This window comes from Lipotes vexillifer, unplaced genomic scaffold (genome assembly GCF_000442215.2).
Source record: "Lipotes vexillifer unplaced genomic scaffold, Lipotes_vexillifer_v1.1 scaffold384, whole genome shotgun sequence".
NCBI classification, from domain to species: Eukaryota; Metazoa; Chordata; class Mammalia; order Artiodactyla; family Lipotidae; genus Lipotes; species Lipotes vexillifer.
This window is the reverse complement of record NW_006793498.1, coordinates 1,043,344-1,066,212: the sequence shown is the minus strand read 5'-3', so window position 1 is coordinate 1,066,212 and position 22,869 is coordinate 1,043,344. Positions and strand designations below refer to the sequence as shown.

At 36.4% G+C, this 22,869-nt stretch overlaps 1 protein-coding gene across 1 annotated transcript in view; it reads left to right on the top strand.

Annotated features, from left to right (window-relative positions):
- Positions 1–22,869, top strand: part of CDADC1 (cytidine and dCMP deaminase domain containing 1) — a 38,864-nt gene that overhangs the window by 15,644 nt on the left and 351 nt on the right. The window contains 5 exon segments of the mRNA XM_007466428.1: positions 1,607–2,176; positions 8,140–8,189; positions 11,205–11,374; positions 13,086–13,275; positions 17,493–17,553. Of these exon segments, the coding sequence (XP_007466490.1) occupies positions 1,607–2,176; positions 8,140–8,189; positions 11,205–11,374; positions 13,086–13,275; positions 17,493–17,553 (1,041 nt within the window).

Sequence of the window (22,869 nt, the reverse complement as noted above, 5' to 3'; positions counted from 1 at the left end):
AAAAAAAAAAAAAAAAAAAAAAAGATTACTAGAAGCAACCAGAATGCTTAGATGAAAGGTTGATCATTACTGCTGGTTAGGAAATGAATTATGAGAACTCCAACAGAGGGAAAAAGAAACAGCCAGAGGAAACATTCTGATAGCTTTGAGGCCTTCAAGATTACTTTACAGCCCAAGGCACAGTAAGGGTCAGTAGTAGCAGGGAGTAGATAGAAATGTGTGTTTGTTTAACTTGAATTTTTTAGTTCATCTATATCTTTGAATGAAGAAAACGTGTGGGCCATCTGCCTGTTCACTTCTGGGCACAATTATCAAAAACATAAATGCCTCTCCTAGCAGAAGTTACATGAGACACTAGCAAAGGGGTTTCTTTGTTGTAAAATAGTAACTAATTGATAAACATTTATGTGCTTAGTTTTGTATAAGGCATCTCATCGTTCATTCTCAAACACAAATTAAAAACCTTTTTCATATTTGTTACCCAGTTTTGTTTTCTCTTTTGTAAATTGTTCATATATTTTGTCTCTCTTGGAGGCTTTATTCTTGTCAATTCATATGTGCTCTTAGTGGATTAAAATCTCTGTATATCAAAGATTACTAACCTTTTCTCTGTTACATTTATTGAAAAATGTTCCTTCTAGTTTGTTGTTTTGTCTTCAATTTTGTGGACTTAAAAACAATTAATATTGCTTCCTCTCCCCCGCTTCCCTGCTGCCCTCACATTACAAATTCTTTGTGGACGTTTTGGATAACTGCATATTTTATTATGAGGAAGACTGTAATGTGTTAAACCATTCCTCTATTTTGGCCATTTAGATTTCTTCTATGTTTTTACTGTTTTAAACAATGCTGCACTAAACATATGCATGCATGAATTTTCTTTTGTCTTTATTTCAAATATTTTCTTAGAAGAGCTTCCCAGAGGAAGAGTTTAGAGTACAGGTACATTTTTCATGTGTGGATGAATTGTTTGTTTCAGGTACAAAACTCTAGCCAGTATCAGTTATGTTATGGTATTTCTAAAAGCCGCCATTTATTTACTTGGAGGACTCTGGTATATAGTCCTATCTCTGGGCTTTGGGACCACACTTAGCAAAGGTAGTGATTCCACAGATACCTTTCATGGGTTTTGTTGTCGGCAAACTTTTCCTATAAAGGGCCAGATAGTAAGTGTTTTAGGCTTTGCAAGCCATAGGGTATCCATACAGCTATTCACCTCTCAACTCAGCTACTCCATTGTAGTACAGAAACAGCCAGAGACAATGTCAAAGATTAGGTTTGTCTGTGTTTCCACAAATCTTTATAGGCACTGAAATTTGGGTTTTATATGATTTTCATGTCACAAAATAGTTTTCTTTTGATTTTCCAACTATTTAAAACTGCGAAATCCATTGTTGACCTGCAAGCTGTATAAAAATAGGCAACAGGACAGATTTGGCCTGTGGCCGTAGTTTGCCAGCACTTGGGCTATATTATTGGTGACTTGGCAATAGACTTTTATTATATTGGGACCTTTGGACCTACTGCAGTGATATGGTGGATTTATCAAGAAAACCCTTAATTTCAGCATGCATCTGATAACTACCTTTCAAATTTTGTATTTCAGCTGGAGTTAACCGAATTTCATATTGGCCTGCTGATCCAGAAATAAGCTTGCTTACTGAGGCTTCTAGTTCTGAAGATGCAAAGTTAGATGCCAAAGCAGTGGAAAGATTGAAGTCAAACAGTCGGGCCCATGTGTGTGTCTTACTTCAGCCTTTGGTGTGTTATATGGTGCAGTTTGTAGAGGAGACCTCTTACAAATGTGACTTTATTCAAAAAATTTCAAAAACATTGCTGGACACTACCACTGACTTTTATTCTGAATGTAAACAAGAAAGAATAAAAGAATATGAAATGATATTTTTGGTTTCCGGAGAAGAAATGCATAAGCAAATACTGATGACTATAGGTTTGGAGAACCTGTGTGAAAATCCGTACTTTAGCAATCTAAGACAAAACATGAAAGACCTTATCCTACTTTTGGCCACAGTAGCTTCCAGTGTGCCCAACTTTAAACACTACGGATTTTATTGTAGCAATACCGAACAGATTAATGAAATTCACAATCAGAGTTTGCCGCAAGAAATTGCAAGGCACTGCATGGTTCAGGCCAGGTTATTGGCATATCGAACTGGTGAGTTATACGCTTAATTCATAAATCGGGGCTGCTTGGGTTGTATTTGTCTCAGAAGTAAAGTGGTATTCATTTCATCTATGGTAGCGTTTATGACTCTTAGATACTAAGGTTTTGTTGGTCATACAAATAAAGAGAAGTTAGTGAGACCCTTGAGTAGATAACTCTTAGAGTAGTTTTAGGATTTCTTGTGGCCTATATCGGGTGCTACATTTATAAATCAGGATCTGATTAGGCCCTTTCTGCTTCTTGCTTTTATCATTTCACAGTTGAATGAGCCCTCCACTAGAGATAGGACAAAAAGAGAGGGGAGAGAGAACCAGAATTATTCATTTTTTTCTTAACTCTTCAATATTCTGTAGGTATTCAGTATTTAGTAAAAACTTAAAAAATCTTTAAAAATATGAATTCAAAATAACAAATAGAATCAAAGTAAAGGAGAATTTTTTCATATTCTTCCAATTAATGGTATGTCTTCAATCAGCAAGTGGAGAAATCAAACATTTTTACTTTATTATATTAAGTTGTACCTGAGTAAGTATGTGAAAAAGGAAAATATTACTTGGGAATTTTCTCTATCATGATAAAAGGTGGTATCTGTATTTCCAATTATAGAACAGTGTTTTTACATCTCAGCAGACATAACATTTTTCAAAGTAGAATCATGATCACTTTTCTTTTTTACATCTTTATTGGAGTATAATTGCTTTACAATGGTGTGTTAGTTTCTGCTTTATAACAAAGTGAATCAGTTATACATATACATATGTTCCCATATCTCTTCCCTCTTGCGTCTCCCTCCCTCCCACCCTCCCTATCCCACCCCTCCAGGCGGTCACAAAGCACCGAGCTGAGCTGATCTCCTTGTGCTATGCGGCTGCTTCCCACTAGCTATCTACCTTACGTTTGGTAGTGTATATATGTCTGTGCCTCTCTCTCGCTTTGTCACAGCTTACCCTTCCCCCTCCCCACATGATCACTTTTTAAAATGCAACTTTGAAATAAGGAAAAGAAAATGCAGGCAGGAGGAACAGTAGAGTAGGATTTGGTGAGTAGGCTATAGTAGGAATTTTAAAACTTATCCCAAGAAAGAAGGAGAAGAGAGAAAATCTTCAGAAAAAGTCCATACAAATGCCACTGGTCTGCAGTATATGCTCAACGAAGACCACAGGTTGAAGTAATTTCAGTAAAATGGAGGTTTTCAAATGGCAGCATGTTAGAATCACCCTAGAAACTTTTATTAAAAGTAAGAATGCTCAAATTCTAACCCAGACCTACTAAACCTGGTCCCTAAGGGTATGTCCTAGGCCTGTGAATTTTTAAATTTCTGTAAGGGACTCCAACATTCAGCAGGGTTAATAATCACTTGATTCTTATTAAAGAATTTGATTCTACTATAGGCACAAACTACATGATGCCAAACAACGGTATTCTGTAAAGGTCTGACTTAATGTAATTATCTTGTATTGTGGGCTCTATGTTAGTCTCTGCCAACTCCAGCTTTATAAAGAATTTTTCTCCCGACCATTCTGGAAGGACGGAAACATAAATGGAAACAGCTGTTACAGCTATACTTCACTAATTCTCATTTGCTAATTAGAATTCAGCAGATTCCAGAGTGAGCGTAAGACGGGAGGTGTGAGTCTGTTTTTTTACTTAATCTCAGGAGCTCCTTTCCTAATACCTAAAAATACCATGTATGGCTCCACTGTTTAAAGATGCAGTAATGTATAGATATAAATTTGCATATATATTCTTTATTAGATACTCTACTAGTATAGTTATAGTATTGTAAATTTATCTGCTGTTACTGTGCAGAGTTTTGTACTTATGCACTTGATGGGCGATTTAAAAGGTTTTTCAAGGTTAATTTTTTGTCTATGTATGACTTTCTTGCCTGGAAACCAAATCCTGAATAGAATGCGACTCTTTGTCATGTGCTCCTTTCCACAGAGACCATGTCCTCATCATTGTTTTTTCCTTAGCACAAAAGAAATATTTTTATATACAAAGATAAATGGTCCACAGTCCCCTACCCAAAGCTCTTGAAGCCAGATGAAAAGGAATTCAGAATTTTTCAGATTTTAGAAAAATAATATGTATATGTATGTGTGTCAAGCTGTTTTAAAAAACTTGATATAAGGGCTGCCCTGGTGGCGCAGTGGTTGAGTCCGCCTGCCGATGCAGGGGACACAGGTTCGTGCCCTGGTCCGGGAAGATCCCACATGCCGCGGAGCGGCTGGGCCTGTGAGCCATGGCCGCTGAGCCTGCGCGTCCGGAGCCTGTGCTCCGCAACGGGAGAGGCCACAACAGTGAGAGGCCTGTGTACCGCAAAAAAAAAAAAAAAAAAAAAAAAAAAAACTTGATATAAGGGATTGCAGATAAGGAATTCTGGACTGATACGCCTCATTGATGATAATGATAAAAAATTTATTGAGCACCTACTATGTGTCAGGCACAGAGCTAGGTGATTTATATATGTACCTCACTTAACATTGAGGACAATCCAGCAAGGTAGATATCCCCTTGACTTAGCGTGTTTCTAATAACTCAAACTTTACTCAAATTTTACGCTGTTCAGCTCACATAACTTTATTTCACTCTAATAGGTGAAGAAATCATTCCGTTAAACCATTTCATTTTAAAATATACATATGATTATAAAGAATGCCAAAACTTCTAACAGAGTTCTAAAACTAATTGAAAGTACGTAATTAATAATTGATTTTTGAATGATGAGTAAATAGGATCCACAGAGATGTCATTAAAAGTATGTTTCTAAGCTACTTTGAGGGTAGCAAAAAAGTGACAAAATTTGTTTAGACTCTAGGGGAAAAAAACAGAGATAGGAGGGCATCACATCTTACCTACCTGGTTTAAGTGTGAGTTTTGATTTCTTTTTATGTCCTGTTTCCCATTAGACTAGGCGTTTTCCAAAGCTGACGATTATGCCTTCCTTCTGAACCACAACGCTGATGATGAAAGTAGGTTGGAGTAGCCAAGAAAGTTAACTGTTTCAAATCATAACTCAGCGGTTCTCAACTTTTAGTTGCCTACGAATCAGAGGTGATGCTCATGAGAAGTACAGATTCCTGAGTCTGCCGCCTCCCTTGGAGAGGTTGATTCATGGAATTTCCATGGGAGCCAGGAGTCTGCCTTTGTAACAAGCGTCCAGTCATTCTGATGCAGTTGGTTTGTGAATCACACTTGGACAAACCCTGACATGACCACAGTATTGGGAGCTAAAGTAACCATGCCTGTGTTCCTGAACCATAGGATAAAGAGTCCTGTGACTTTCAGTGACCAAAGAGTCTCAGGAATTTGGCTCAGTGATTTTAAGTTGACCTTTCCTTCAAGGGTATACAGAGAAAATCCTGTGAATGACCAGATCCTGGGGAGCAATTTACAGACGTGAAAGTTTTTTGAGAAACTTTACATAAAAATTACTGATGTGAAAAGATTTTTGAGAAATTACACCTCATCTGTCATCTAACCTTGGGGGCTGGGTGAAATCTACTCATTGTATATGGATGAAATTTTATTCTGATTTCAAAAGACATGTAGTAAAGAATATTTTCTTGGTGAAACTAACCTTAGCTAAGCAGTAGAGCTCTATTTTTGGCCTCGTTGGGTCTTTGTTGCTGCGTGCAGGCTTTCTCCAGTTGTGGTGAGTGGGGTTACTCTTCGTTGCGGTGTGCGGGCTTCTCATGGCGGTGGCTTCTCTTGTTGCAGAGCACGGGCTCTAGGTACATGGGCTTCAGTAGTTGTGGCGCATGGGTTTAGTTGCTCTGCGCCATGTGGGATCTTCCCAGACCAGGGCTCGAACCCCTATCCCCTGCATTGGCAGGTAGATTCTTAACCACTGTGCCACCAAGGAAGTCCCTGAGCTTAGTTTAAAAAATCACATTTTTTTTCCTCCTGACAAGATTTAGGCTGTCCCTAGACTGAAACAGAAAAAGTGGCTCCTGGACTAAAAAATAATAATATGAAAAATACTTAGTGTCCATGGTAGGAAAAGTAGACTCTTGATATGAAGAGTTTCTATTTGAGTTTTTCATTTTCTGTTTCAGATTTATACATGTATTAAGTACAATTTTACTTAAAGGTTTTCATTTATAATATAAACGAAATATAATCTTAGGTTTTTAACTTCTATACTGCTTACCTTAGAAAGGAGCATAAAGCCATAATTATATTCTTTTCCTTTCATGTTCTATTCTGACAATCTTGGAAGGAACAAAACTTTTACCCCCAAATTCCTTTCCTGACAGTCTCCAGTCTATAAAGTATGTTTCTCCCATACACTGTTCCTCAGCATCCTACTCCTTTCCTTCATAGCCCAGCACAGCACCTAGGTTCTTAGATGTTTCCTTGTTACCATCTTCCTTCTCCATCGGACCATAAGCTTCGTGAGTATAGGCACTCAGGTATTCAGTAAAGGGGAACCTTTGTTACAAAATTCTTCACATCGGAGGGAGGCAAGCCGGTTGGGTGTGGAGGGCTAAATTTTAGTCACTTAATTTCTTTGCCTGTTTTCTCATCTAGAAAAGGAAATTTTGTCTGCTTTACCTTTAGGATAAAAATGAGATAAGGGATAACAAGTGCTTAAAATAAATTATAAAAATGCTTTGTGGTATAATTTTGAAAACCCAAGCTTGCTTGACCTGAAGATGGGGAATTTCATTATAGTATCATAACTTTCTTAAAAAATTAACTTTATCAGGCATCCTAGTTTTTCATGCATAGGTAGAATAATGTTTCTTTGTACTTTTACTAGAAAAGTATTTAAATATGTTATTATTGGAAGGATTAACCTTTAGGAAATTGTGGGGTGAAGCCACAGTTTCGTTTAATCCTCATCAATATGAAAATGCCTGAGGGCAAGTTCACAGATAATTTTCACTTTCTCTGTGTAAATGTACCTACTTAACTATATTGGTCTCTTATTAAGATTTTGATAAATACTATGGTTTTTATAATTTGTGTATAATTGTCTTAGAAAATTTTAACTCACCCTTAGTAGTAGTAGAAAGAAAAAGTCAGTTCTTAATATTTAGAATTTCTATTTTGGTTTTGTATTTTCTGTTTAAGGTTAATAGTTTTAAGAAATACAGCCTTTCTTGTTGCAAAGCAAATAAGTTGGTTCTGCAGGGAAATTATAATGTTATATTTGTGACTTCTGCCACTTGATTTAGAAATGGGCATGTCACTAACTTGGCATTCTTTTCCCCTCAAGGTAAACTGTGAAGGTCAGGGAAAGGACATCATTTTATTTAAATCAAAATTCCTTTCATGTACCTTCCAGCAAAAAAAAATGTGTGTGTGTGTGTGTGTGTGTGTGTGTGTGTGTGTGTATATATATGTGTGTGTGTGTGTGTGTATATATATATATATATATATATATGAAAGCCCATAAAGATTTGTTTATGTTTGTATTATGAGTTTGAACTTTTTTCATAGCAAGAACACTTTCATGAAATGTATTTTCCATGATTAGAGTGCAAAAAATGCTAGGAGAAGACAGATTTGATTGTTGTGAATGGTTATTACACTAAATCTATTAGTTCAGAAACTTCTTTCTTAATTGATTTCATCGTTTATTAGAAATAGTCATTTAAAAACTGACTTGTTGGTGGAAATTCAATAAAGTTACACTCAGTTCTGGTTACAGCTTTGAAGTCATCTGAGTGCGGGCACTGCCACTGTGTTGTCTCTACACATAGATCATGTGAGATTGGGTTGGTAGTAACACTGTCTATAGTTAGTTCGTACCTAGATCCCATATAGTCTATGCTTGACAATATTTATTTTCATACTTTTTCTGTAACTAGTGAGGTTGTCAAGGATTGCTGCTACATTTATGAAGTATATTTGAATAAATGTTTATTATTTTTGGAAAAAATGTATTTCTGAAACTAACAAATCATTGATTTTTACTGAGTTACACACCATGTATCTTTCAGAGGATCATAAAACAGGAGTTGGAGCAGTCATCTGGGCAGAAGGAAAATCTGTAAGTATGAAAATAATTCTTTATAAACATTTAAACTTGATTTTGTTTAAACATACTTCGATCTTAAGTACATGACATTTTATTGACCCCTGGGGATTAATATTTCTTATTGGTGTATTCATTAAGGTTTATAAACATTTGCATATTCTCTCAACAGTTTTTTATATAGATTTATTCATTTAGTGAACATTTATTAAACACCTTCCACAGGGTAGGCTCTGTGCCACAGTGAACAATGGGGAGTTAAGGATCACAAAGTCCACCCTTCATAGCCTTATATAGTCTAGTGATGGAGACAGAGGTGAAAAAGAGACTAGTATATAACTGTAATTATAACCTGATACCGTGAGAGCACAGAGGAGGCACCTTTACTCCGCTTGGAGAAATGAGTAAAATACTATTAGGGGAGGTCAGGCACTAATAGTCTTGAAGAATGAGTAGGAGTTCATCAGGCAGAGCAAGTTAGTGGGACTAGAAGGGTAACATGCAGAGATAGGGCGTGAGAATGTGGGGAAATGCAAGTGATTTGGCACGTTGAAGTCCAGGGTCCTGTGTCTAGCAGAGTAGCAAAAAATTGGGCTGCACCATAAAGAACTCTGTATATACCACATAGAGAGTTTAGACTTTATCCATCAGACAGTGGGATACGCTAGCACAGTGCTAACCAACAGAAATAAAAGGCAAGCCACATACGTGATTTAAATTTTTTTAGGAGCCACATTAAAAAAATAAAAAGAAACAGGTGAATTAATTTTAAGAATATATTTTACTTGGGACTTCCCTGGCGGTCCAGTGGTGAAGACACCACGCTTCCACTGCGGGGGCATGGGTTCGATCCCCGGTTGGGGAACTAAGGTCCCACATGCCGCACAGCGCGGCCAAAAAAAAAATATATATATATATATGTATATATATATATATATATATATATATTTTTTTTTTTTACTTAATCATCTGTCCAGAAATATTATCATTTCAACATGTAACCAATATAAAAATATTGGTTAATGTTTTTAATAAAATATTTTGCATTTGGGGGGAGTATTGAGTCTTCACAATCCTGTATGTATTTTATACTTATAGCACCTCTCAGTTTGCACTGACCACATGGGGCTACTGGCTACTATACTGGACAGAGCAATCCAAGAATATTTTAAGTGGGAAAATGATTTGATTCGATTTGCATGTAAAAAATGAAGTGGGGCTAGACAGGAATTAGGGAGGTTAATAAAAAGAGATGATGAGGACTTGGAATTCTGTGGATGGGTTGGGAGGGCGTGGAACCAAGAGATACTTCGTAACTATGAGGATGACTAAAAGATGAGTAGGGGGGCCTAAGTGTCCTTCAACAGACTTTATAGCAAGTAATTTTACTATTTGGCTGGATATGTCATGAGCCCCTCAAGTTCAACCTAGCCAATACATTCAGTATCTTCCCGGCTAACCTATTCCTTCACTAGTGGTCACCATCCCATTCCCCATTCCACTCAAACAATCAATCACCAAATGCTGTGAATTCCACCTTCAGACTATCTCTTGACTCTTATTTCTTCCCAAATTGTTAGCACCTATTAGAATAGGTTCCTCTGCCAGAAACTCCCATAGTATTCTGTACAACTCAGTGATGACGCTCATCACAGTTAAATTTACATGTCCAGTTTCTTATCGTCTCCAGATCAGAAGGTTCATGAGGGCTGGGATTCTCTGTCACATTTACCAGTGTATTCCCAGAACCTAGCACAGGGCGTGGCCTATGGTTGGAACTCTCCCTTGGATTTATATAAATGCTTAGCAGCCTTTTGGCTTAACACCTGGTTCTCAACTACTTTTTGGAGAATTTAGGTTTCTAGTTATATTATTTAGAGTGTAGGCAGCATGGTAAAGTAGAAGGACATGTGTTTGGAGTCAAGCAACCCATCCTTGAATTCTGGCTATGTTGCTTACCAGCTTTGTGACTTTGGACAAGTTATTTAATCTCTTTTGGCCTCAGTTTCCTTATCTATACAATGGGAATAGTAATAGTACTACTGTCTAGGATGTTGTGAGGATTAATTAAATGAAATAACACATATAAAAGTGAGCATGATGTTTAACCTCTAATGAATGCTCAAGGATAATTTATTATTAATGAGATAATATTTTATTTGTAAGCTTCTGTCGGCTCATCATAATAATGATTTTTATCAAGCTGCTATAGTACTGAGTCTATTGAAACTATCACATGAGTAACTATGTATAATATATTGAAATTTAGTGAGGTTTATGGCATATTCCAAACTATTATAAACAGTTCTGATTTATAAAATATTTTACTTTTATAGTTGATAAAACATTCATATTGACACCTAATATGCCACTGACCAGGAGAAATAAAAAAAACACTTAAGTAGGAAGTTCTATTACATACACACACACACACACACACACACACACACACACACACACAGTAGAGGCTCAGTAAACATGAAAATTAAAGGAAAGTGCATTATTTATTTTCCAACTATATACACTAGCACATTTTTAGCCCAAAACAGAAATTGTTCAAAATATTTTTAGGATTTCTGACTTGCTAACCAGTAGCACAGCACAGAGCATATTAAGAAATTAACAATAATTTATTGAGTACCTGCTGTGTATGGAACACTGTAATAGGTCTACTTTAAGGGGTAGAAAGGAGGTATAAAACATGGTTTCTGTTCTCTAGGATCTTATAACCTATTCAGGGAGAGGTGTCTGAATCAAGTGAAACAGTTTGTGAATTAAGCTAGTATTTAATTAACTGCTAAAACAAAGGACTGCCTTGAGATTATATACTAGAGATGATCAGGCTGCTTGAAATTTAACTTTGACAAGACCACACTGTGGCAGGAAAATCCAATATTGTATTTTTCTGATGGCTCAGTTTATCATGGAAAAGTGAATTCATTATAAGAGGTATGATACTAGGCTTTAAAGATACAGTGTAAGATGCCTTTCAGAATGTTGAAAACAGCTTTGTTGGTTTGCTTTTCATAGAGAAGTTGTGATGGAACAGGAGCAATGTACTTCATAGGATGTGGTTATAATGCTTTTCCTGTTGGATCTGAGTATGCTGACTTCCCGCACATGGATGACAAACAGAAAGACAGAGAAATAAGGAAATTCAGATACATTGTACACGCAGAACAGAATGCCTTGACATTTAGGTATGAAATTTGTTCGCATGTATTTTCTATAAAATGTAGCAAGGGTTAGTTAAAATTAGTTTTCTTTTAGCTGTAATTTATTGCCTTTTTAAAAATTCCAAGAAATATTCTTTTCAGAAGTATAACTTTGGTCATACTTGGTCTTTGCTACCTGACCTGAAGCCATTGTCAGGGATCCTGCAGGCCTTCAAATTTATTGAGCAAGTCTTTTTTCCTTTCTTCCTTCTCTCTCCGGTATAAAATTGCTTGAAGTTTGTCCTTAGGGTCTTCCATATTTCAACATTATATAATCAGCTTTGTTTTCTAAATGTAGAGCCCATATATTTATATTTATGAATATATAGATTTTATCATGAGCCAAATTGCTTTAACATAGTTTTTGTTAGAGATTATAACTGGCATTACCTCCTTCTAATGTTAATTTAGATCATTTCCACAAACATTTCTCAGCATTTACCATTAAGTGGGTGATCTTAGGGGATTTAAATCTGCGTTAAGTCATGGTTTCTGTCCTTGAGGAGCTTATAACGCAGTATGGGATATAAGACTGTATTCAACCTGACATGGTCAGTTGTGTGGGAAAGGCCAACACTAAGTGGGTGGAAATTCAGGGGCTGCTATGGATGGAGGGGGAGTGAGAGGGAAAAGCTTTATGGAGAAACTGGCATTTGAGCTGTGCTTTAAAGGTTTGGTAGGATTATGGCCATTGGAGATGCTTACTTGAAGGGAAACCATTCTTGCTTCAGGCATAGCAGTGGGCTAGAAGTAGGAAAATGCTTGTGTGTTTAGGAACACAGATGTTCCACTTAGGCTGCACCATGGAGCACATGGGATCGGTTGGGACTGACAAGAGAGGACTTTGAGTTTAGACTTCATTTGGTAGGTAGTGGAGAAATTGAATGACATTGACAGAACCACACTAATGATTACTTAGGTTGCAGGCATATTGTTTGAACAGACTAGATGCATACAATTCTCCTGTCCTAGTACAGGGGACCAGAATGAGAATCTGAACTAAGGACATGGATGCAGAAGGCTGGTAGTGGGGAATGTAAGACTGAGAGCAGTGTAAGCCATAGAACCCAGAAGTACAACTCCTGTATCCTCAGATGAAGCATTCCTTAGTCCTAAACTACCCCTGGCATGTAAAATTTCACCAAACTCCTCTGTTTTTTTTCCTTATGCTCTTCATTACAGATTACTTGCTTCATTTTGTCAAATCCAAATGCTTGTTAAATAAAATTATCCTCTGTTAGGGAAGGGAGTAAGGGAACTGTAACTCAAAACAGAACTCTAATATTAATTTATCAATTTAGTAAGCATTATTAAATATCTGTTAGTTACCAGATAAGAGGTAGACCTTTTGGCTACCATGATGACTTAATGTCTAATCACACATGGTACATTCTTAGGGAGGGTGTTAGTTCTAGCCCCTAATTCTGGCATTATAAAGAGTTTCTTACTTAGAAAGCATTGTTTTCTCTCTCTCTCTCTCTCTCTCTCTCTCTCTCTGTTTTCATTTCCTTTGTAATGTAATACTGAAAATCTTGCCATTGACTAATTCAGCAAGAATAAGGCTTGATCATTATTGTGTATAATGTTGTAAATCTGTTCCTAAAGCAGCTCAATTTTAATGTTTATAGATTTTTCTAAAACATAACTTACCCTTTTAGAAACTATCTTCCTAATATTTTATATATATATTTTGTAGGTGTCAAGAGATAAAACCAGAAGAAAGAAGTATGATTTTTGTGACAAAGTGCCCGTGTGATGAATGTGTACCTTTAATTAAAGGTGCGGGCATAAAACAAATCTATGCAGGGGATGTAGATGTTGGAAAAAAGAAGGCAGACATCTCTTACATGAGATTTGGGGAACTTGAAGGTGTTAGCAAATTTACAGTAAGTAGATACACATTTTTTCAAATATACTTTTTATTATATTGTTAGGTACTCTGCTGCATATTTTAAATTAATGATTCTTACCCTTTTAGAGAGTTATCATTGTGTTTATTTTTATGTGCAAGCACTTGCTTAACTATAAATGTTCAGCTTAGGATCTGCCTTATGAATATAGATCTCTATCAAGAGTTGTGCATTGACCTTACAGATCTTGAATTAGTTAGTCCTTTGGTGCCATCTGGTGGCTAACAAAAGAAAATCCTTGAACCACCTCTTCCCTCACTTGTTTCTGGATTGAAGTGGTAGACAGGTGAAAGTAGTTTAAGATTACCCAAAAGAAGGAGACACACACACACACACACACACACACACACACACACACACATGCATTTCTCATGAGAAAAATCAGGAAAAAATTAGAAGAATTTAATATTTAACATATCCAAAAAAGTGCTGAGGTGGTTTGTGGAAAACTCAGAACTTTAATTCTTTGTGCTTTTTTACTACTTTCGTTTCTAAAAAACTTTTTGTTTTTAGAAATAATCTCAAGCATATAGAAAAGTTACAAAAATCCTACAAAGAATGGTTTATAAAAAACTTTTTCTTGGGCTTCCCTGGTGGCGCAGTGGTTGGGAGTCCGCCTGCCGATGCAGGGGACAGGGGTTTGTGCCCTGGTCCGGGAAGATCCCACATGCCGCGGAGCGGCTGGTTCCGTGAGCCATGGCCCCTGAGCCTGCGCGTCTGGAGCCTGTGCTCCGCAACGGGAGAGGCCACAACAGTGAGAGGCCCGCGTAAAAAAACTTTTTATTTTTAGAAATAATCTCAAGCATACAGAAGTTGTAGAAGTACTACAAATAATTTGTTTTCCAGAACATTTGAGAGTTAAGTTGTTGCTATGATGCCAGATCACTCTCAGATACTTTCTTGTATATTTCCTCAAACAGTATATTATCCTACATAACCACCACAAAACTCAGGAAATTATCATTGATATGTTGCTACCATTTAATCTACAGAGTCCAATCAGGGTTTACCAGTTGTCCCAATAAAGTTCTATACAGCAAAAGGATCCTATCTAGAATCATATGTTGCTTTGATAATTCTGGCTTTTTTAAAAAAAAAATATATATATATATTTATTTATTTATTTGGTTGCACTGGGTCTTGGTTGCAGCTCGCTGGCTCCTTAGTTGCAGCACATGGGCTCCTTAGTTATGGCAGTTGGGCTCCTTAGTTGTGGCTTGCCAGCTCCTTAGTTGTGGCATGTGAACTCTTAGTTGTGGCATGCATGCAGGATCTAGTTCCCTGACCAGGGATCGAACCTGGGCCCCCTGCATTGGGAGCACGGAGTCTTATCCACTGCGCCACCAGGGAAGTCCCATAATTCTGGCATTTAATATAACATTTATATACTGTAGTTTGCAGTGGGTACAAAAGGCATATAATAGAACTGTTTATAAATTTCAACTTTTCTGTTTGAATCCAGGGTGCCTGGAACATATGAGGCACCTAAAAATTACTTACTAAACCATATATATATTTTAAAACTTATTTAAAAATTAATATAGCAACACACTATTTAGTTTCCTAGTTTATGTGTGTATGAAGAATGATAAATTTTTATCCTTTTTATTTTTGTCATATATTTTTGTTTTTTATTTGCAGTTGTCTTATTTAAAAGACATGATTTTAAAAAGAAAAGGGGGGGCACTGAAAGAAGGGAGAGATGGGACAGATGCCTCTTTTGTAAAACTAAAGTTTATATCCATCTAATCAAAAGGGAAATCACCAGTTCTGTATTTTTGTCTTCTGTTCCTTCATTCCTCCTGAAGATTGGGAAGAAATAATTATCTTTATAAAGTGTAAGTGACCTAGCTCTTCAGGACTGTGAGTGCTGGGTTAAGCGAATTCTGAAATATCTTGCTTACTGGTGGATTTTAGTAGCTTTTCCACCGTAAAGAGAATGAAGAGATCAGAAGAATGTAAGACAGGGCAAGAGAAGCAGGAAGAGACAGGAAGACAGAGGGAGTGAAGGCCCCTTGGGCAGAGATGGGATTCAGAAATACCTGTTGGGCCAACACCCACCCAGGAGTGCCCTCATTCAGGTACACCTGGTCTCTCTGTACTCCTTCCAGTGAAGATTAGCTCTCCACCCTCTCATCCTTTCCCTCATCTGGCCTGGCTTGCAATATTATGTCAATGATTTAAACTACCTGGTTATAGCTAAATGCCTAGTTTTGTAAATACCAGTAACTAACATGAACTAGTATTTGTTCCACATTGGAATTTTTATAATGATTATATTGCTTTTAGACTGTCAAAAGTAGTATAAATATCAGTAAATTTCATTTTTTTAAACATTAAACCAATTGAAATTAATTTTGTTTGAAAATTTTTTTCTTTTCTTTTTGAGGTGTTACCGCCTTGAGATAAGAGGTTCTGTTCTGTGGGGTTGTTGCAGACTAGGCTAGGGCTGGGCAACAGTATTTCCAAGAATATATTTTACCTGTGTAAACCCAAGTCCATTTACTGAGAAACTTTTTTTTTCTGTTTAATACATGTAAATTTTTCTTTATTAGGTTATATTACTTTTTTTTTTAATTGTGAAAGTAATGTATGCTCATTATAGAGGAAATAGAAAAAAGAACAGATATATAGAAGAAAATAAGAAAAGAACAGATATTATCCCACAGCTCATAGATACCACTGTTAACATGTTGCTGTATTTTCTGTGTCATTGAAAATTCTTCAGAAATAATTTTTAATGATTTCACAGTATTGCAGCCTATGGACATAACTTATTTAACCATTCCTTTTTTTGTTGGACATCTAGATTGCTTCTGAGTTTTCACAGTTAGATGTAGTTTTTTTATGATGATCCTTAAATGTAAATTCAAGGTTATTAGTTTTTACGTTGCCCAAAGTAATAGATTTTAATGGTTTGACATGTTTTGAACATGCCTTTTTTTTTTTTTTTTTTTTTTAATTTCACGTATATCTTCCCATTGCTTGGAAATCCTCCTTTTTCCTGGTGCTAATCCTAACCATCCCATTTCTATAGGCGACCAACCAGTTCTAGATGTCTTCCCTTTCCAAGGACTTTTTTATACGTGGTAAAATGTCTGTCTTATATCTCATTCTTCCTCAAGGCCCATGATATTAATGAGTTCATCTGATGAACTAATTGATGCTTCTGGAAGAGGCTCCCAGGAACTATCCACTTAATTGTGTCTTTCTGGAGAGAGTGCCCTAGTGGGGCTTTTTTGGTTAAGTCATTAGTGTTTCTGATGATGGGGATTTCTAGGCAAATAAGAAAGGAAGGGTGTGCTTTGAGATATTGATTACACTCAATTTTTCTTATCTGCTGCTCCAGTCTTCACTATAATATCTGAGAATATCTGAGAATCTTCATGCTTCTCTATTTCTTTCTGAATGATTGAGATGGAAAACTATAATCAGAGGAGATGTGATATGGTATGATATGATACAATAAATGGTATGCTATGATAAAAATAATAGTATATATTACTATATTAAAAGTCAAGATAGTCTTTGTTCTATTTTCATTCTTTCTATCTAGGCCTTCTCTAGCTATTATAAGATTCTGTAGGACCTGGAGCTAGAATATGAAGTGGTGGAAATTCTATAGTATTTGTCATGGGCAGACCCAGGTTCTGGTGCTACTACTGTCTTTAGTCAGTATGTAACCTTGGGCAAGTCACTACGCTTCTCTGGTCTTCCACTTCCTTACCTGTAAAACGAAGGTAAAGGAGGATTTTTATACTTCCTTCTCTAAGAATATTGATTCTCATTCCAGAAGTCATGTCATTCAGAGTCATTCAGAGTCATTATTAGGGCTTGGTTGATACGACACACTAACTCTTTTTTCTTACATTGTTTTAAGCTGTTTCGATATTTGAAAGCACAGTGCTGAAATGCTATTCTTATTTATTGATTGATTATAATTTTTTTTTGCGGTACATGGGCCTCTCACTGTTGTGGCCTCTCCCGTTGCGGAGCACAGGCTCCGGACGCACAGACTCAGTGGCCATGGCTCACGGGCCCAGCCGCTCTATGGCATGTGGCATCTTCCCAGACCGGGGCATGAACCCATGTCCCCTGCATCGGCAGGCGGACTCTCAACCACTGCACCACCAGGGAAGCCCTGAAACGCTATTTATTAAACATATAAATAAAATGTTTGTGTCCTTTTACAGTGGCAACTGAATCCATCAAGAACTTGTGTTCTTGAGCAAAATGAGCCTGAAAGCAGAGAGAGTAAGTATTTACAAGTCCTTTACTGAGGTTGACTTTGCTGCTAAGAAGAAAAGAAACACAGTGAATTATAATGATCAGGTGTTGGAAATTGCTGTGGTTGGAGATGGAGCATATTCTTTTTGCAGGTTACATTTTTGCCATTTAATTGGTTCACAGACGTTTGTGTATCTACTATTTGCTACATGTCATGGAAACTGCTGATTAATGACTAGTCCTATGGGCTCTGCAGTTTAATACAAATAATCATGTACAAGTTGAATTTATAAATTAAATTTACATGAGAAAGTAGACGACAGTGTTCTTCTATAGCAAAACAAAAGCCTCTTGGGCAGTTAGGAAGGAAAAATACATATAATTAATACAGATGGATCTAGGGCCAAATTATGAGGATATGTACATTCTTATTAGAGTAAAGCCACATTAGCTCAGATTGGTCAGAGAGTGGAAATATTCTGGTTATTTGAATAATCTAATTAAGAGTCATCACAGTTACCATAAATGAATTAGTAATCTTCAGAGCTTTATTATTTGCATATTAACACAGATATTATTCATGTAATACAGTCTTTGGGAGATCTTGCAATTCCTCAGGCACATAATTTGGAATATTATTATTAACTGTACAATATTATGTTAAAATGTTAGCCGTGTTATCTTTATGTTTGAATTCGGTTCAAGGTAAGTAGAAGTTTAGCATATTAAGTAAAATTTTCTTGATAATAACAATGATTTGACTACTCTGAAAGATCAGGAAATGTAAGTCTTTATGGGCAGAAGCAAGAAGAACAATCCTGTGGAACAAAAACCACATTCACAGAAAGACAAACAATATGAAAAGGCAGAGGGCTATGTACCAGATGAAGGAACAAGATAAAACCTGAGAAAAACAACTAAATGAAGTGGAGATAGGCAATCTTCCAGAAAAAGAATTCAGAATGACAGTGAAAATGATCCAGGACCTGGGAAAAAGAATGGAGGCAAAGATCGAGAAGGTGCAAGAAATGTTTAACAAAGATCTAGAAGAATTAAAGAACAAAAAAACAGAGATGAACAATACAATAACTGAAATGAAAAATACACTGGAAGGAATCAATAGCAGAATAACTGAGGCAGAAGAACAGATAAGTGACCTGGAAGACAGAGTGCTGGAATTCACTGCTGCGGAACAGAATAAAGAAAAAAGAATGAAAAGAAATGAAGACAGCCTAAGAGACCTCTGGGCCAACATTAAATGCAACAACATTCGCATTATAGGGCTCCCAGAAGGAGAAGAGAGAGAGAAAGGACCAGAGAAAATATTTGAAGAGATTATAGTTGAAAACTTCCCTAATATGGGAAAGGAAATAGCCACCCAAGTCCAGGAAGCACAGAGGGTCCCTTACAGGATAAACCCAAGGGGAAACATGCTGAGACACATAGTAATCAAACTGGCAAAAATTAAACATAAAGAAAAATTACTGAAAGCAGCAAGGGAAAAATGACAAATAACATACAAGGGAACTCCCATAAGGTTAACAGCTGATTTCTCAGCAGAAACTGTACAAGCCAGAAGGGAGTGGCATGATAAAGTGATGAAAGGGAAGAACCTACAACCAAGATTATTCTACCCAGCAAGGATCTCATTCAGATTCGATGGAGAAATCAAAAGCTTTACAGACAAGCAAAAGCTAAGAGAATTCAGCACCACCAAACCAGCTCTACAGCAAATGCTAAAGGAACTTCTCTAAGTGGGAAACACAAGAGAAGAAAAGGACCTACAAAACCAAACCCAAAACAATGAAGAAAATGGTAATAGGAACATACATATCGATAATTACCTTAAACGTGAATGGATTAAATGCTCCAACCAAAAGACACAGGCTTGCTGAATGGATACAAAAACAAGACCCATATATATGCTGTCTACAAGAGACCCACTTCAGACCTAGGGACATATTCACACTGAAAGTGAGGGGATGGAAAAAGATATTCCATGCAAATGGAAATCAAAAGAAAGCTGGAGTAGCAATACTCATATCAGATAAAATAGACTTTAAAATAAAGAATGTTACAAGAGACAAGGAAGGACACTACATAATGATCAAGGGATCAATCCAAGAAGAAGATATAACAATTATAAATATATATGCACCCAACATAGGAGCACCTCAATACATAAGGCAACTGCTAATAGCTATGAAAGAGGAAATCGACTGTAACACAACAGTAGTGGGGGACTTTTAACACCTCACTTAACACCAATCGAGAAATCAAACAAAATTAATAAGGAAACACAAGCTGTAAATGACACAATAGACCAGATAGATTTAATTGATATTTATAGGACATTCCATCCAAAAACAGAAGACTACACTTTCTTCTCAAGTGCGCACGGAACATTCTCCAGGATAGATCACATCTTGTGTCACAAATTAAGCCTCAGTAAATTTAAGAAAATTGAAATCATATCAAGCATCTTTTCTGATGACAACGCTATGAGATTAGAAATCAATTACAGGGAAAAAAATGTAAAAAACACAAACACGTGGAGGCTAAACAGTACATTACTAAATAACCAAGAGATCACTGAAGAAATCAAAGAGGAAAGAAATCGAAAATACCTAGAGACAAATGATAATGAAAACACGACAATCCAAAACCTATGGGATGCAGCAAAAGCCGTTTTAAGAGGGAAGTTTATAGCTATACAAGCATACCTCAAGAAACAAGAAAAATCTCAAAGAAACAACCTAACCTTACACCTAAGGGAACTAGAGAAAGAAGAACAAACAAAACCCAAAGTTAGCAAAAGGAAAGAAATCATAAAGATCAGAGCAGAAATAAATGAAATAGAAACAAAGAAAACAATAGCAAAGATCAATAAAACTAAAAGCTGGTTCTTTGAGAAGATAAACAAAATTGATAAACCATTAGCCAGACTCATCAAGAAAAAGAGGGAGAGGACTCAAATCAATAAAATTAGAAATGAAAAAGGAGAAGTTAGGGACACTGCGGAAATACAAAGCATCCTAAGAGACTACTACAAGCAACTCTATGCCAATAAAAAGGACAACCTGGAAGAAATGGACAAATTCTTAAAAAGGTATAAAAAAAAGAAAATTACAGACCAATATCACTGATGAATATAGATGCAAAAATCCTCAACAAAATACTAGCAAACAGAATCCAACAACACATTAAAAGGATCATACACCATGATCAAGTGGGATTTATCCCAGGGATGCAAGGATTCTTCAATATACGCAAATCAATCAGTGTGCTACACCATATTAATAAACTGAAGAATAAAAAGTATATGATCATCTCAATAGATGCAGAAAAAGCTTTTGACAGAATTCAACAGCCGTTTATGATAAAAACTCTCCAGAAAGTGGGCATAGAGGGAACCTACCTCAACATAATAAAGGCCATATACTACAAACCCACAGCAAACATTATTCTCAATGATGAAAAACTGAAAGCATTTCCTCTAAGATCAGGAACAAGACAGGATGTCCACTCTCACCACTGTTATTCAACATAGTTTTGGAAGTCCTAGCCACAGCAATCAGAGAAGAAAAAGAAAAGGAATACAAATTGGAAAAGAAGAAGTAAAACTGTCACTGTTTGCAGATGACATGATACTATACATAGAGAATCCTAAAGATGCCACCAGAAAACTACTAGAGCTAATCAATGAATTTGGTAAAGTTGCAGGATACAAAAGTAATGCACAGAAATCTCTTGCATTCCTATTAAGTAATGATGAAAAATCTGAAAGAGAAATTAAGGAAGCACTCCCATTTACCACTGCAACAAAAAGAATAAAATACCTAGGAATAAACCTACCTAGGGAGACAAAAGACCTGTATGCACAAAACTATAAGACAGTATTGAAAGAAATTAAAGATGATACCAACAGATGGAGAGATATACCATGTTCTTGGATTGGAAGAATCAATATTGTGAAAATGACTATACTACCCAAAGCAATCTACAGATTCAATGCAATCCCTATCAAATTACCAATGGCACTTTTTACAGAACTAGAAAAAAAAATCTTAAAATTTGTATGGAGACACAAAAGACCCCGAATTGCCAAAGCAGTCTTGAGGGAAAAAAACGGAGCTGAAGGAATCAGACTCCCTGACTTCAGACTATACTACAAAGCTACAATAATCAAGACAATATTGGTACTGGCACAAAAACAGAAATGAAGATCAATGGAACAGGATAGAAAGCCCAGAGATAAACCCACACACCTATGGTCAACTAATCTATGACTAAGGAGGCAAGGATATACAATGGAGAAAAGACAGTCTCTTCAATAAGTGGTGCTGGGGAAACTGGACAGCTACATGTAAAAGAATGAAATTAGAACACTCCCTAACACCATACACAAAAATAAACTCAAAATGGATTCTAGACCTAAATGTAAGAATGGACACTATAAAACCCTTAGAGGAAGACATAGGAAGAACACTCTTTGACATAAATCACAGCAAGATATTTTTTGATTCACCTGCTAGAGTAATGGAAATAAAAACAAAAATAAACAAATGGGACCTAATGAAACTTCAAAGCTTTTGCACAGCAAAGGAAACCATAAACAAGACGAAAAGACAACCCTCAGAATGGGAGAAAATGTTTGCAAACGAATCATCAGACCAAGGATTAATCTCCAAAGTATATAAACAGCTCATGCAGCTCAATATTAAAAAAACAAACAACCCAATCCTAATATGGGCAGAAGACCTAAATGGACGTCTCTCCAAAGAAGGCATACAGATGGCCAAGAAGCACATGAAAAGATGCACAACATCACTAATTATTAGAGAAATGCAAATCAAAACTACAATGAGGTATCACCTCACACTGGTTAGAATGGGCATCATCAGAAAACCTACAAACCAAGAAATGCTGGAGAGGGTGTGGAGAAATGGGAACCCTCTTGCACTCTTGGTGGGAATGTAAATTGATACAGCCACTATGGAGAACAGTATGGAGGTTCCTTAAAAAACTAAAAATAGAATTACCATATGACCCAGCAATCCCACTACTGGGCGTATACCCAGAGAAAACCATAATTCAAAAAGACACATGCACCCCAGTGTTCATTGCAGCACTGTTTACAATAGCCAGGTCATAGAAGCAACCTAAATGCCCATCGACAGATGAATGGCTAAAGAATATGTGGTACATATGTACAATGGAATATTACTCAGCCATAAAAAGGAACGAAATTGGGTCATTTGTAGAGAAGTGGATGCATCTAGAGACTGTCATCCAGAGTGAAGTATGTCAGAAAGAGAGAAACAAGTAGGTGCATTTTGTTTC